Source organism: Melanaphis sacchari, unplaced genomic scaffold (assembly GCF_002803265.2).
Source record: "Melanaphis sacchari strain LSU unplaced genomic scaffold, SCAv2.0 Contig15_pilon_pilon, whole genome shotgun sequence".
NCBI classification, from domain to species: domain Eukaryota; kingdom Metazoa; phylum Arthropoda; class Insecta; order Hemiptera; family Aphididae; genus Melanaphis; species Melanaphis sacchari.
Window position 1 is genome coordinate 255,870 of NW_020270722.1, and position 15,514 is coordinate 271,383.

Sequence of the window (15,514 nt, forward strand, 5' to 3'; positions counted from 1 at the left end):
ATTAATGAATAACTAATCTAAGGTTTGTTAATTTAACATATAAACAAGGAATTAAAACAAATATTTATAAGAATTATATACATTAGTACCTAAATAAAAAGTTATAAAATAATTATGGTTTTAAAATTAATTTACGATATTTTTGTATTATTATCTAAACTTAATTAAAAATATTTTGTGTGCACATAATTTACATTTTTTTTATAAATTTATTATTTCGTGTACTCCATCGCAGAGAAATAAGTATCAAAATTATCATCCAAAAATCTGAAAAACACAATCAATTTTTTATGATTTTAATGTACAATATTTACTATTATAATTATGTATTGAGAGAAGGTTGTGTTGACTGTATTACTAACTAAATACTAATAACTAGGGCTGGGATTTTGATGCAAAGGCATCTTTTTTTCTGGTGTTTCGATTATTTTTTCCATCTTTTTGCATTTTTTGACTAAATCAACCTTAAATGCATTTTAAGAGCATTTTTTTTTAAACAATTTTAGGTCATTTTTTATAATTTGTTTATAGAATGAACAAAAATTGTTGTGATTAATAAGAGACTTTTGACAAACTGTCCACGGTACAAATAATAAATTATATAGCATGATAACAAATATTTTATCATGGATCTTTCTGTTAATGATTAAGAAAAAACAGAAAATTCAACTAAACAAGTAACAAAGTTACTTGAACAAAAAAATTCATTTCATTAGTTTATTTTTAAATTTTTATAATATAATGAATACATTTAAATGAATTTTTAAAGTGTATTTTTTAGTTTTTTGTCATTTTTATGTTTTTTTAAAGAGAATTTTTGAGATTTTTTAGTGCATTAAATTCACAGCCCTACTAATAAGATTGTAATTTTACATTAAGAAGAATCTACTTTATTTAGTTATTTTTACTATTAAAGTAAATTGTCTTATTGTCAAATTGAACAGGTTAATTTCCATGAACGCTATTTGGGTAATATCTATTGGTCACTGGTTGTCATAAACACATTTACAAGTAAATGTGAATATTTTCCATTAAATTGAACTAATAATAAGTATTTGTTAGGCTATCAAAATTTTGCATTAAGTACATTAAATCTTATACACTTGAAAATGTATCAAGTATTATTAAACAGTAGGTAAAAAAATAAATATTTTTATTACTTTGTAATAGTATTGAAAATATACTGCGATTCTGTAGATCAGTATTGCATTAATTGATATTTTAGATTTAAAGCAAGTTATTGGCATTTTAAAATATACTTTGCTTTAATACTAAAAATAATAGATTCTTAATGCAAAATTTGATATGTGTGTGTTAGTAAAACAGAGACTCTAGACGCGATATCCTCTTAATCTTTTGATAAATTTAAAGAATAAATGAGCAATGTTGCATCATTTATATTGGCATACCAAGTTTTATTTATTTAATGTTTAATGATCTAGAATTTAAGGGATCTCAACAATATTTTTAGATTGAACAACTTATTAAATATATATTAAAACCAAAGCAATAGGTTTTTACTTATATATATTAGAACTAAATTTAAGCTGCTAATAATATGAAAACAATTTAAACGTATATTTAAAAAATATTTTGTTCAGAAAAGGACAACTTTGCTAAAAATTTTATCAATATAATAATCTCAGAGCTCCTACAATCATTTAAAGTTAATATAAAAATATATAATTGAAAATAAAACTTAGATAAGATTTCACTAACAATGGTAATTTTAGTATAGAAAACAAAAATTACAAGGAGCTATGTCAGGAGAGTATATGACTTAAAAGAAATGAACAATGCTATGTTTGGCCAAGAAAGTTTAAATAAAGTGTAGAGCTGGTATGTCGATGTAATGAACTTGATAAGATATTGTGATCATAAGTTAGGTAAATCTTTTATAATGTACGAAATCTCAAATTCAATAAAACAAATTCTTATGTTTAATAATGAAGGTATCATTCTATTTTTTAGAACCAAAATGTTACTAACATTAAATTTTGTTTAGTTTATAAAGAATTGTTATTTTTTAACTAATTTCATATTTTTTGTATGCAAGTATAATTTTTTTTTCTAAGTGGAGTAATATATTTTTGTTGTTTTACTTTACTTTTTCTAGTTTTTTGAATGTCATAATAAATAATTTTTATATTACTTGCTTAAATTAAAAAAATCTTAAAATAATAACTTACTGTAACATTTTATTAAAATATTGAACAATGAATTCTATTTCGCATTCAGGTTCCCATTTGTTTTTTAATAAAAGAAACGGAAATTTCACTGAAAAATAAATATACATATATAAATATTAATATAATATATAGTGAAATATTTTTATTAATTTTATTCAATATTACTTAAGATTAAGTTTCGGATAGTAAAGATATTTATTTACATTTTAATAAATAATGTTTTCCTTCCCAGACAAAGAATGTACTTATCATGGCTAAATACTTAGGTATGTTAGCAACTCTGTGATACGCATGTCATGATGTCAACCAGCAGGAACTTTTATCACAGTTGTAACTAGTTTAAAGATTTGGCCAATAAAAATCCTCACCGGCTGACGTCATATTACCATATAATAAATTAAGATTTGTTTATTATTCTATGAATGCGCTTTTTAGAACGGATTTTAGTATTATTGCTGACATACTTGAGTATTTAGCCATGGTACTAATATTATTTGCAATTTATGTTAAATTTGTTAAATAGAACCAATATTTAAGTTACTTTATACTAAATCATAATATCATAGGTTTAAGTAACATTTGTCAAATGGATTACTTACAGTTTTGGGTAAAAGTTATTTTACTCTTTATTTTTGAAAAGTAATAAAATTATGTTATTTGTTATATTAAGTAACACTACTTAACATTTAAAAAGTAGGACATAACAAATAATGTTGCTTTTCTTTTATTATTTATTGGTAAAAGTTAACCATTTTCTATACTCTATTAGTTACTACAATCAAAGATTTATAAACATATTAGACAATTAATTATAAGTAATTGACTGGTGGTCTAAATGAAAAATTATAAACAATATTAGAAAGGAATTAGTAATTATAAAGATATTAGAAAATTCTGTAGAAATAAATAAAGATGAATTTACACTGTGTTGTGCTGTCTTTTTGTATGTATACAGACTATACCAGAAGTATTCAAACTTCTTTACTTCATGGCACCTTTGTGTTTTGTATTTTGATAGCTCCCAAATTAGTAATGGAAAAAAAAAGTGGTTATATTATAAATGTAATTTATTAATAAATAGGTAATAGAAAAAATTTAATTAAATATTTTATGTCCAATAAATACAAATTAGTAAAAAAATAAATTAATATTTAGTTAGATACACACTGATAATTTAACGAAGATATCTGGCAGATACAATACTGTTGATAATAATGACTTGCTCCCTTCTCCAACTATTGTAACATACAGTTTGAATACCTTTGGACTCTATACAGTTAAATTGTTATTTAATATGTAACTAGGTAACCAATCAAACTATCTGATACAGTATAAGGGCTTTGTTATCGTAAAAATACTCATAATATATTAATGAAACAATATAATTCTAGTTTTTTTTTTTTAATCTATAAAATGTATTATGACTAAAAAATAATTCTTAGAATTTTGGTTTAAAAAAACTAAAATTATTATTAAATATTACATAATTTAACTTATCCTGCCCAAGTGGCCAGAGAGTACAAGATCTAACTAAGATATTGTTAATGAATACAATTTAATTTAGATATTAAGAACAATGTATTTTAGTTAACTACATTATTGAAGATAATAATTTACAATAAGGAGTTTTAAAGGGATATTGAGGATAGCATTTTGTTTAAGTTACTTTGTAAAATGTAAATTTTGTATACCTAACAATCAGTGGATTACAAAAATTTATTTTGCTTAATAATTTGAGACAAACTACTTTATTGATTAATGATTTGAAGAGAAATAGAGTATTATTATAATGTTGTCGGGTTGATAATAATAATACACTAAAACTCTTTTTATCAAAAAGAATTGGTCGACCTGAAAAATTATTGGGTGCACTTTTCAGCAGTGGCGTATTTTCAATTTTTTTCTGGGGGGGGGGGGTCCAATAATTCCAACATAATATAGATAGGTAGGTACTGATATAAAAAAATAGTTTTTAATAGATTATAAGAATAAAAAAATAGATTTTTTATTATATTTTGTAATTTTAAAGTATAAAATCTAAGCGTCTTTTTTTTTTACTAAGTTCATCTAAAATGTCTTTTGGTAAGAGAGAATCTTTTCTATAAATGGACATCATAGCTAATCCATTAAGTCTATTCTAGAAAAAAAAAAACATAAATCTTACACAAATAAAAAAATAATATTTTACTGAATTAAATATTAACACTTACTTCAGAAATAGTATTACGTAAGTACGTTTTTATTAACTTTAATTTCGAAAATGTTCTTTCATTTGACGCAGTCGATACAGGGAGTGTTGCTAGAATTTGAAGCAAATTGAATATACCAGGATACATGTCTTTATTGCATATATTCAATGCATCAATTGCATTATTTGGCTTGTCGCTCATGTTACTTAATTTTCTTTGCCATAACTTGAACTCTCCAAGTACAACTGATGTAGGTGAATTGAATTCTTCTTTGTATGTATCAATTAATTTTATAAAATTATCTTCACTTCCTTTTGTGTCAAAAAGTGATTGAAAGCCATTTAAAATAGTTTTATGGTCAATAAATCTAGTTTTGAGCTGATTAATAAATGAGTCAATATATGGAATAAATATGGATATGCGATAGTACTTTTCGGGGTCGTCAGTTTTAATATTCATTCTATTTTTTTGAACATTAGATATTCTTGGTATCTTTAAAGGTGATTCAAATTTGTTGGCAATATTTTTTGCTTTTATAAAAATTTCATGAAACTCACTATCAGCGTTTTCCCTAAATGCATTTAGTTCGTCCGATGTATCTTGAGCCAAACTCATGGCCATCTTCAGATCAATATTGATCTTTTGAAATTGTTTCGACAGTGGTAGCCCAAATCCAAATACTTTTGATGTTACATGCAATGCTATAATAAATTCTGATTGTAAAATCGAATTTCTTAAACTTTGTGCCTTATGAGAGGTGTCAGATGTATCATTCCATTCAGAAATTATATCAAGAGCTTCTACAACGCTTTCGAATAGTTCCAAAAAATCATTTATTGAATGATATCTCTCTATCCACCGAGTTTCACAACTTCTTTTTAATGATCTTTTTGATGTGTTATCAAAAACACATTTTCCGATTGTTCAATAGCTAGTGAAAGCACAGCTTTACGTTTTGGAAATATAAAAAAATCCCGAAGTTTTCCAACAATTCCTAAACAATTTCGTATACTTTGAATACCACATGATGAAGAGACAGCAGGGTTGAGAGAATGGGCAGAACAATGAATATAAACGGCTAGTGGATGAGCTTGTTTTATATGATATTGAACACCATTATATTTACCCGACATTGCAGCTGCTCCATCAAAACCTTGCCCACGTAGATACTGTGTTTCGATTCCAAAATGTTTTAAGTTGTCCAGTATTAAGGTAGCTAATCCTTTACCAGTCAAATCAGCTGTCGGAACAAACTGTAAAAAATCTTCATGCAATGTACATGTTTCACGATTTACATAGCGCGCACAAATGGAAACTTGTTCAATTCCAGCTATGTAAGCCGTTTCGTCCACAAGAACAGTAAAGCATTTTGCTTTATTTACTCTATTAACAATCTTAGAAAGTAAAACAGAATTACAAGCATCAATTATGGCATTTTGACTAGTGGGACTAATGTATTTAATACGACCTGGACTTTCAAGGAATTTTTTTAAATTGGCATCACCAAGTGCTCGATACTTTAAAATATTACGAAAATTTCCATCATTTTCTCTGGGTTCCGAATTTTCTACTTCAATTTTACCAGAATCACGATGGCCTATAAAAGTATAACTTCTATTATTGGAATAATATTTTTTCTATTTTCCATTACTTGTTTTGCATGACTAGAATCCAATTGGTTTTCAATAAATAATGACTGATTTTTTTTTATATTAAGGTAATTATCAGTGTCTGATAAACATTTTAAATGGTATTGTAAACTGGAATGGTTTCTAAAAGTTTCAGTTGCGTGTTTCCAATTACGAAATGGTTTTTTGACTAAAGCACCAAGTGGTTGGGAATTGATTCCTGCTTCGTTATTAGCAAATGCAACACAAAATTTACAAAACGCTCCATCAAACTTTAAGGAATATGCTAGTCAAGTAAATTTAGACAACCATGAAAATTGAAATTTTAAATTTTTTTTACAACTCACAGTTACTGGAAATTGAAAATTGTTTTCGGGTTTCCAGATTTGCTGAAGAATTTCTTCAATTTCGTGTGGCTTCAACAAACGATTCATATACATGCCTATATCATACATATTAATATTCTCATCTACTCTTTTATCAGGAAATGTATTTGATTCATCAATATTGGGCGATAAAGAACGTTTTTTTGTTGTATGTGGTTCAAGAATTTGTAATGTTGGAGATTGTACTGTTTGATCTGATGGACACGCGACTGGTGAAATTATAAATGATTTCAATGAACTTTGTTTTATTTTTTTATTGGAAGACATATTTATTCCAATTCCAATTACCAAACAATAAATAGATGCAAATATACAGATATAAAAAAAATAAATTTGATAGTATTTATTAAATAATTATTAAATGTTAGGTTTTGTCAAATCTGTATTCACACCTATCACAAATGAGAGACCCTTGTATTTAAAAATAAATAGGTATTCTATATTAACTAATTTTAAACAAAAGGTTATTAAAAAAAAAATCATTGTATTCGACGATTTGCAAGACGATTATATGCAATACCTATGCATTTTATATCAGAGACATTTATGAACCGATACACATCACAGAGACACAGGGTACAGATAGATTTTTAAAGAAAAAATAATATGATTTTGTATATAAAAGTTCAGTATATAATATAGGTTAAACGAATATTGAAGTATGCCTCGTAACTCCGATAGTCATACCTATATCAATAATTATTCTCAGTACACGTTGACAATTAATATTATTTCGATAGCAGTTTAATAATATGTTGTTAACTTCGTGTTAAAACGTAAAAATAGGTTTAAATTATAGAAATATGACATTATGACAACAGTCGTCCATATCACTCTGCTTATCTCTGGACAGAAAATAAATATTACGTAGGTAAACATGGTTCTAAATGAATACTAATTGTCGACCAGTTGACTCCAAAAGTTACATTAAAGTTTTATGTTATTATTAAAAATAATAAATTCCTTACGACTCACATCACATCAATGAGCTATTATTATTATTTACTAATTTATTATATATTTAATTGGTACTTACGTAATAGATCTAATGTATTTTATTGAAAAAATGTAATGCAGTTCGCACTCGTAGCCGACGCCGTCGTTCAGTAACGAAATACAAACATGAAGTAAATGGTTCTACGACAATTTCTTTGTTTAGTTGTTTACAAAGCAAAAATTCATATAGATTAATAATAGATATCTATATTGTCCTATAAAAATAGTTTATTGGAGAATGATGTGAGTCGTCAATTCCTGGCGAGAAGAATGTTTTAACTGTTTCGAGAATTATTGATGTTTATCGAATACGGGTATTTTATAAAGTGGTAATACATACAATACAAGGAAAAGTTTAATTACGCGTGGCGGCAGGTTTTTGATCGTTCGACTGTTGACTAATTTTAAACTATATTTCATATAAATATTTTGTTCACGGGAAAAAAACATGTCCGCGCGTGCTTACATAAATCGGGGTCTGCAAATATGTAAGAATTTTTTTTTTTGGAGATTCTGGGGGGGGGGGGTCCAGTACCCCTGGACCCCCCCTCCATAAATACGCCACTGCTTTTCAGTAAATAATAATATTATCATTTTAGACTACGATCTACTTATAACTTATAATTTACTTTTGAATATGAACTTTTTTTTATTTTTTGTAAATGACATTAATTCTTTATAACTTTAATATTGGTGATTATTATCAAATACTTTTGCAATCAAAAATAAATTAAATTTTTGCCAAACATTTAAGTTAAATATTTAAAATATAATTGTAAACAAACTTACAACGTTATTGTTAATGAAATAATATTTATTAATAAACTAATTCTAATAATTAAATAAAAAATATTTATTTGAGTTTGATACATACCAAGAAGTCTTAATAGATATATGGGACTATACAAATAACACCAAATTTTTTTGGGTACTATGTGTTCTTTTAAAACATAAATCTTGTTCGGTTGATCAATTAATCTATCCCGAAAATAAGTGATTGCCTGAAATAGATAATATTATATAATATTTAACTATTATGAAAAATTGTTAATTTAGTACTTAAATTAAATTAAATATTCACATAATTTTAGATCAAAAATCACGTTTTTAATTGAAATGAGACTAATTATTATATTCTTTAAAAAACAAAATATGAGAAATCTTAAATTACATTTTCAAATTTTCCCTAAAAATGTTAGAATATCTCTAAATAACATAAAAAATATTTTAAAAATTATAAGCCTAGTAACTACTTATAAGAATATGTGCCATAAGTTTCAAATCTCTAGGATTATTTATTTTTAAATTGCATCAAAACAATAAAAAGTGGGTTAGTATAAAATTCCCATTTTCCTTAAATAGTTATTTTTATTTTTTTGTTTTTGGTGATTATTTTAGAATTTACAAAGAATTTCAATTTCTACCTCTTTCAATGTATCAACTAGGTCCAATAGCTGTCAGAAATTACTCTCTAAGTTGAAGATGTATTTTTTTCTATTATAATATGTATATGTTACCGGAAATATTGACAATTTAGGAAATGATGACAATTCCTAATAGTGGAAGGAATTGATATCATTGTCTAAGAATTGTCATAATTTCCGTGGTTTATTTGGCAATGTTATCACGTATCGCTTTCTTACATGAAAGTATCGTCGATTATTATGTTGCAGGTCATGTGGGACCGACTTTACAATATAAGTATTGGAATGATAACTAACTCGCTTATTCGTATTTTAAAAATATCAGTTGGAGAAATGATTGATATCGATAAAACGGTTAAATAGAAAATTTCTATCGCAATCTTTATGTGTTTTATTAAGTGTCCCTAACCTGGCTAACCTGTATATGCAACACAATACGTTTATACTTTGTTTCAAATAAGATGACTTTGTGCAAACGACCGAATCACGTTCGGTATGCATAGGTGTATATTGCTTGCCAGTCTTGCCACCGCTCGCGAATCGCGATACCAAGGTCCAAGACTATATAGTCGTCGTGTCGTGCTGCCTAACTGTAGTGTTTACGCGCGGCCCGTTAGCCGTTAGCCACGCCCATCATTCACAAACGCAGGGCATCTCATTAGGAACAAAGTATAGTAGTGTGTTTTTAGTACAGTACTACAGTACGTATTTGTTATTTACATATTTAATGCATTTATTAAAAATGGATTTAAATAAAATGCAAAATAAATTTAATCAAACTATTTTATTAATAATTGCTAATAACTAATAAACATGATGACAACAAATTGTTCATGAATAATGAGGAATAAGATAGCTGCATGGAAGATGTAAAACAAAATGCAAGAGACATTGTAAAAATATTTGTAAGTATGATGTTATTTTAATAAATAATAAAGTACACTTAAATAAATCCATGAACCATGATAATGACGTTATTAAATTTGTATATGATAAAAGAAATATTTAAAAAAGACTAATTAAATCAAAATATCTAAAAAAATATTGTATGATGTGTATGGAAAAATATGGCATTATTGACTGATATCGTTAGGGAATTATAACGTATACTAGGCAATGTTAACATTTCTTTTCTCTATTCAGAATTGCCATCCTGTTCTAAATTTCAACATTTCTGGTAACATACACTAACACTCTAGTATTGAAAATCATTGTAAGATCAATAAATTTATTGCTTTACCTATAAGTTAGTTTTCAAAAAAATATTTTAGTATTTAAAATATTTAAAAATTGAAATCATTAAATAATGAGCTTGTAGGAACAAAAATATCTTTTGTTATGTAAGATTGATTTTTTTGTTATTACCTTAAATTGAATATAGTTCTTTATTTCGGTATGGTATGCAATATCTGAGTGCACAATTGAGTTAAAATATTCCAATAATCTTATACATAACTTCATTGAAGTTTTCCTAAAACAAATATCGTAAAAAATATTAAATAATAACAAATTTAAATAGTTATACAATAATTACTTTTGGCTATCATCTGCAAAGTTATATGATTCAGTAAAAGTATATGCAACATTTGCTACATATTGATTATCTTCAAACTTAGGCATCTAAAACCAAGTAATCAATTTTATAAAGGTAATAATCATAAAGTATAATATAAAATTACCTTTAGGTGATGATAGTTCATAATCCAATCATTCTTAACTAAGTCCTTTAATTTTTTTGGTAATATCATACCAAAACGTAATTTGTTACTAAGACGCTAAAAAATATTATATTAAAAAATAATTAATATTCAAATTCTTGATTTTTTATCCTATTTATAATACCTTTGAAAATGGAATGATGCTTAAATAAATTTCAGAAACAGCACAAATAGCAGCATAGTCTTTTTCAGTTTGTTCTTTAATATTTTCTGTAGCATTAACAGATATGTTGCTGGTATTATTAACATCTACGGGATGGCTTGGTCCAGAAATTAAACTTTGCTCTTCAACTTGTTCAATATTTTCTGTAGCATTAACAGATATGTTGCTGGTATTATTAACATTTACGGGATGGCTTGGTCCAGAAATTAAACTTTGTTCTTCAACTTGTTCTTTAATATTTTCTGTAGCATTAACAGATATGTTGCTGGTATTATCTTGCGACTCTTTAGTTAAATTTTCAATACAAGTTTTAAGACGTTTTTGAACTGGTTCATATTCAGGTTGAAACTTGTTACAATTATCAATATCTATGGACTGGCTTGGTTTAGTTTCACTAATATTTTCTATTATTTCATTTGTAAGTTTTTCAGTTTTGTTTGTATGTGATATTATATTTTCGGTTGTTTTAATATTGCTTTCCATAGTACTAGTACTAGGAATACTTTCATTATTGGTAGATTTGATTTTGTCCTCGACTTCTTTATCAATAGTGTTATTTTTAGGTTTACTTGCTTCTTTCTTAGATTTGCCTGGTTTAACAAAACATTACAATGACAAAAAAAAAAAAAAAATCAATTAAAAATAATATATTACCTTTTTTTTGTGATGAAGTTTTGACGACTAAGGTAGTAGGTTTTTTCTTATTCTTTACAGAACGTGGACATGGAATATTTTTCTTAGTCACCACTTTTCTTGGTCGACCTAATTTTAACAAAATATTACAATAATAAGTATGAAATACAAAATAAATATGCAATGAAGAATAAATTACCTCTTTTTTTTATTGAAGAAGATATATTAATATTTTTTTTAGGTTTTGCAATTTTATTTTTATTTTTGGTGTCCTTGAGTTTTTGTTTTGCATCACTGTAATTGTAATAAATATTTTTTTATAAATAAATAGTACAAATAATAGGGAATATTAATTAAACAATTTCCTACAAATTCTCCTGTAGTCTTTCTCGGTGACGACAATTAATGGGATTAATTTCCAGTGCTTCATTTTCATCTATCCATTCGTCCCAAGATGACTTCCATCCTCTGTAATGAATAAAGTATTGATTCTCTCCATAGTCTGTCTTGCGTCGTTTCATACATTTAGCTTCATACAGTAAATTATCAAAGTATACATAGACATATTGACCTAATTAAAAACATATGTAAATAATAATTATAAAACATTTTAAATAGGATTTTAGTTTACTTATGTTAAGAGAAACAAAATTTTCGATAGGGATCAAAATCATATGCAATAAGATATATGACAAAATATTCTTGAATTCATAATCATATATAAATATTTTAAAGTATTAATGTGGTATAAAATTAATATTAAACAACTTACATAAATGATTTTTATTTATTGATCATTGCATAATAAATTATAAACGAAAAAAAGTATATTTAATATAATAGTAAATTTAAGTTATTGAATTTATCTATTTTGCTTCAACTATAATCAGAGGAGATAAATTATTGAATAATTTTATACATCAGGTTTCTAGTAGGACCATATCTAATACTTAAATTTCAATGTAATTCCTTGGACCTCTGTACAATTTCAAATACATATTTTATATAAAATTTTATTTAATTCTATACATTTTCAAGTAACAATATTTACAATATTTTCCAAATTATTAGTTTTTGTATTATGATGTTCACTAAACTAAAATAATTTTCTTAAGCAACAAACATCACTTAAAAGTGTTATTATTAAGGGAGGAGCTGCTAAAGAGCAAGTAAAGAAAAAATCATAGACTAGAGCAGTGTTTCTTAACCAATGTGTCACCAAATAAGCTCAAATGTGTCATAAGTACATTAAGTTATCTGTTACCAATATCTTTTACATATTTTAAATTACCCATTAAAATTAAATATAACCCACTATTCTTATTTGTTTATTGCGTGTTGCAAAGTATTAAATATTTTAATAGTGTGTAATCATAACACAAAGGTTCAGAAACATTGGACTAAAGGTTGAAACATATAGATACTAAATATGCATCTGTTCTATATGCAATAAGCACTAGAATAATTTATCTGTTATATATTCCTAATGAGTTGCAAACATCTAATATTATCTTCACAATAATTCTAACCAAAGTGTCACACCAAAAATGATCATCAGTTCTAAAGAATTCACATGATAATATAATATTTTATAAATTTATTATATATATAAATATATTTATCATATAAAAATAAAATATGTGTGAAAGCCATTAGTAATGATGATTAAGATCTGGATTTTTATGCAAAAAACATAGAAGATAATGTTTATACACATTTTTAAGTACAGAAAATTTGTTATGTACATGGCAGTCTCTAAAATACCTAAATTTTTGTACTATGCATAGTCATAAATCGGCCAAATCTGGATATATTGCTCTAAAAACTGGTTTCAATGTGTATAAATTTCTTCAAATAATAACACATAATATCTATCAAATAAAAATATGTATGTAGTATATATTACTTCATAATTGTGAATAAAATTAAATAATTATTAATTTATTTATATATTATTAAAATATTGTATTGTATGTTACATTTTAACCTTTAAGTTAATTTATACAAATAAAATAATGACTTTAAAATAGTGCTGTTATATTTTACAAAAATAAAGAAATTAAAAAAAAATTATTTAATTTAATAATAATACTGACAGCAACATTCATATCAGAGTGGTATGCAGGTCATTTTTCTAAATAAACACAACTACACAAGTACACTACCACTCCATCATTCACCACCGACCAAGCTGATAAATATGAAAATAGCAACTTACAACAATAATGAATAATAGTAACTAATAGTAATAATACAAAATATTGTGTACTGGGTATTTAGATAAAAATCAAAATGTAGTTTGGTAAAAACATAAAAATGAAAATTAACTTAGAGCTGTAAAATTAAACATAATATTATAAAGGACGACTAAGTTAATTTGAATAACACACTTTTAAATTTCATAAAATTTTAGAGGCTGCAGCATAGATTTAAACTTAGAAAAATTTCATAATACTAGCTATAGTTTAAGTTCAGCAAATTCAATGCTTAGTGCATCAGTACTTTAGTTATATTTAACCCGTTATTGCTCGCATGTAAGAATTTCCCTTGCACATTTTTGTTTTTTTTTTTTTAAAACGAAAACCACCAACTTACTCATAGTTGTATTTTCTGAAATTCATAGTACCTTATAAGATTCTAATTTAAAATAGATTTAATGATAAATGGCGCAACTTTAATATTCTGATGAGGAAAAATATTGCATTCTGAAAATAATAAGTCATGTTGCATGAGTGAATCCCTCTATGTGCGAGTACTAGCGTTAGAATTATTTATGTACATTAATATAAACTCTTGTTTTTATTCATTTATTTTTTTTTATTGTTTGGCAGTTTTAAATTTATCTTAAACAACAGTCTACAACATTGCATTTCATGTATTTCATATTACATATGTTTCATTATAATCATTTTTATTATATTTATTAAAATCATTGTATTTTTTTATTGTTATTTTATTAATTATATTATTATATATTTATTTGTCCTAAATTATTACTTATATGATAAAATATACTAGGTAAACGAATTGCTCTACGTGCAAATAATGGTGTTCAGATTATATAAGTGACTCACAACAGGTTAATATTTTAAGTTAACACATATTCCAGAACCTTGATGAGAATTGCACAATTCACTAGTTCAAATACCTCAGAAGTCAGTTTAGTATTTACTTGTTATCAGTGAGACAATACGGTAATAAAATAATTTATGAATACTGTATTAAAGCACATAAATAATAATAGGTACTTATAATTTATTAATATATCTAGATATACCTATAATAAAATAACAAGTTTTTATTGCATCGAATTCATTTGTTACATTGCTATAATATATCAATTTATCAGACAAGTAATTGAACAGAGATAACATTCACAATATATTTGCCAAACCAGGACATGAATTTAGTTGTGCAATTAATGTAATAAAATTAACACTTTACCTTCGGCGAAATTGTAATCTTCTTCCATTATGTCGTCAAATAAGCAAACCACTTATCGACAATTAGAGATTTGGCGGTGTTTAACAATCCGTTTTCTTAAAAAATGGTGGCAGTATATTTATATGTTTTGTTATGTAGAAGGCAATGAAAACTTGACGTATAGATTAATACTAAACAAAATAAATAAGTATTTGATAATGAATACAACAGTAGATGAGCGAATGTTAAAGGCGAAATACTAACAGGTAAAAATGGCCGAATGGATTAGAACGATATCAATAAATGCCGAGTACGACTCGATCTAAAAAACGCAAATGACACCAATAGTCTGCAAGTTAGAATAAACTAGCGATCGTTATTATAATTAATGGGAAGACTATTATAATTAAACGATACAAGATTCCAGATTTTGATCACAGGAAAACTGCAAGGGCAATAAGACAAAAAATCGAAGTTCAGAACGAGTAGTGTGTATTAGTGTGTATTGTATAGTGTACACTGTGTGTCTGTGTAGTGTGTAGTGTACTAGTGTGTACGACTTCTGATTAAAGTGGTGTATAAGATTTACAGACAAAGTTGTGTGTGTGGGATAAGCTCGTCGGTGAATTTAGTATTAGTTGTAGTATGACAGTACGGCGCAGTACCCAAAGACGTTGTAAGCACTGTTTTATGAGCTTTCCTTGATATTTTTATTATAATTATTGATTTAGCGATAAGCGCAGACGCAATGAATGATAACGGTCG

At 25.8% G+C, this 15,514-nt stretch overlaps 1 protein-coding gene across 1 annotated transcript; it reads right to left on the reverse strand.

Moving 5' to 3' along the window:
* Positions 1 to 179: 179 nt before the first annotated feature.
* Positions 180 to 15,295, reverse strand: LOC112592187 (nuA4 complex subunit EAF3 homolog). Its single transcript, XM_025336193.1, has 12 exons — positions 15,014 to 15,295; positions 14,771 to 14,940; positions 11,696 to 11,897; positions 11,526 to 11,620; positions 11,348 to 11,455; positions 10,655 to 11,283; positions 10,492 to 10,587; positions 10,347 to 10,432; positions 10,178 to 10,283; positions 8,263 to 8,389; positions 2,190 to 2,277; positions 180 to 267 (listed from the first exon to the last, which is right to left on the reverse strand). The coding sequence occupies exons 2-12, from the start codon at positions 14,796 to 14,798 to the stop codon at positions 213 to 215; spliced, it is 1,620 nt and encodes a 539-aa protein (XP_025191978.1). The 5' UTR covers positions 14,799 to 14,940; positions 15,014 to 15,295; the 3' UTR covers positions 180 to 212.
* Positions 15,296 to 15,514: the final 219 nt, after the last annotated feature.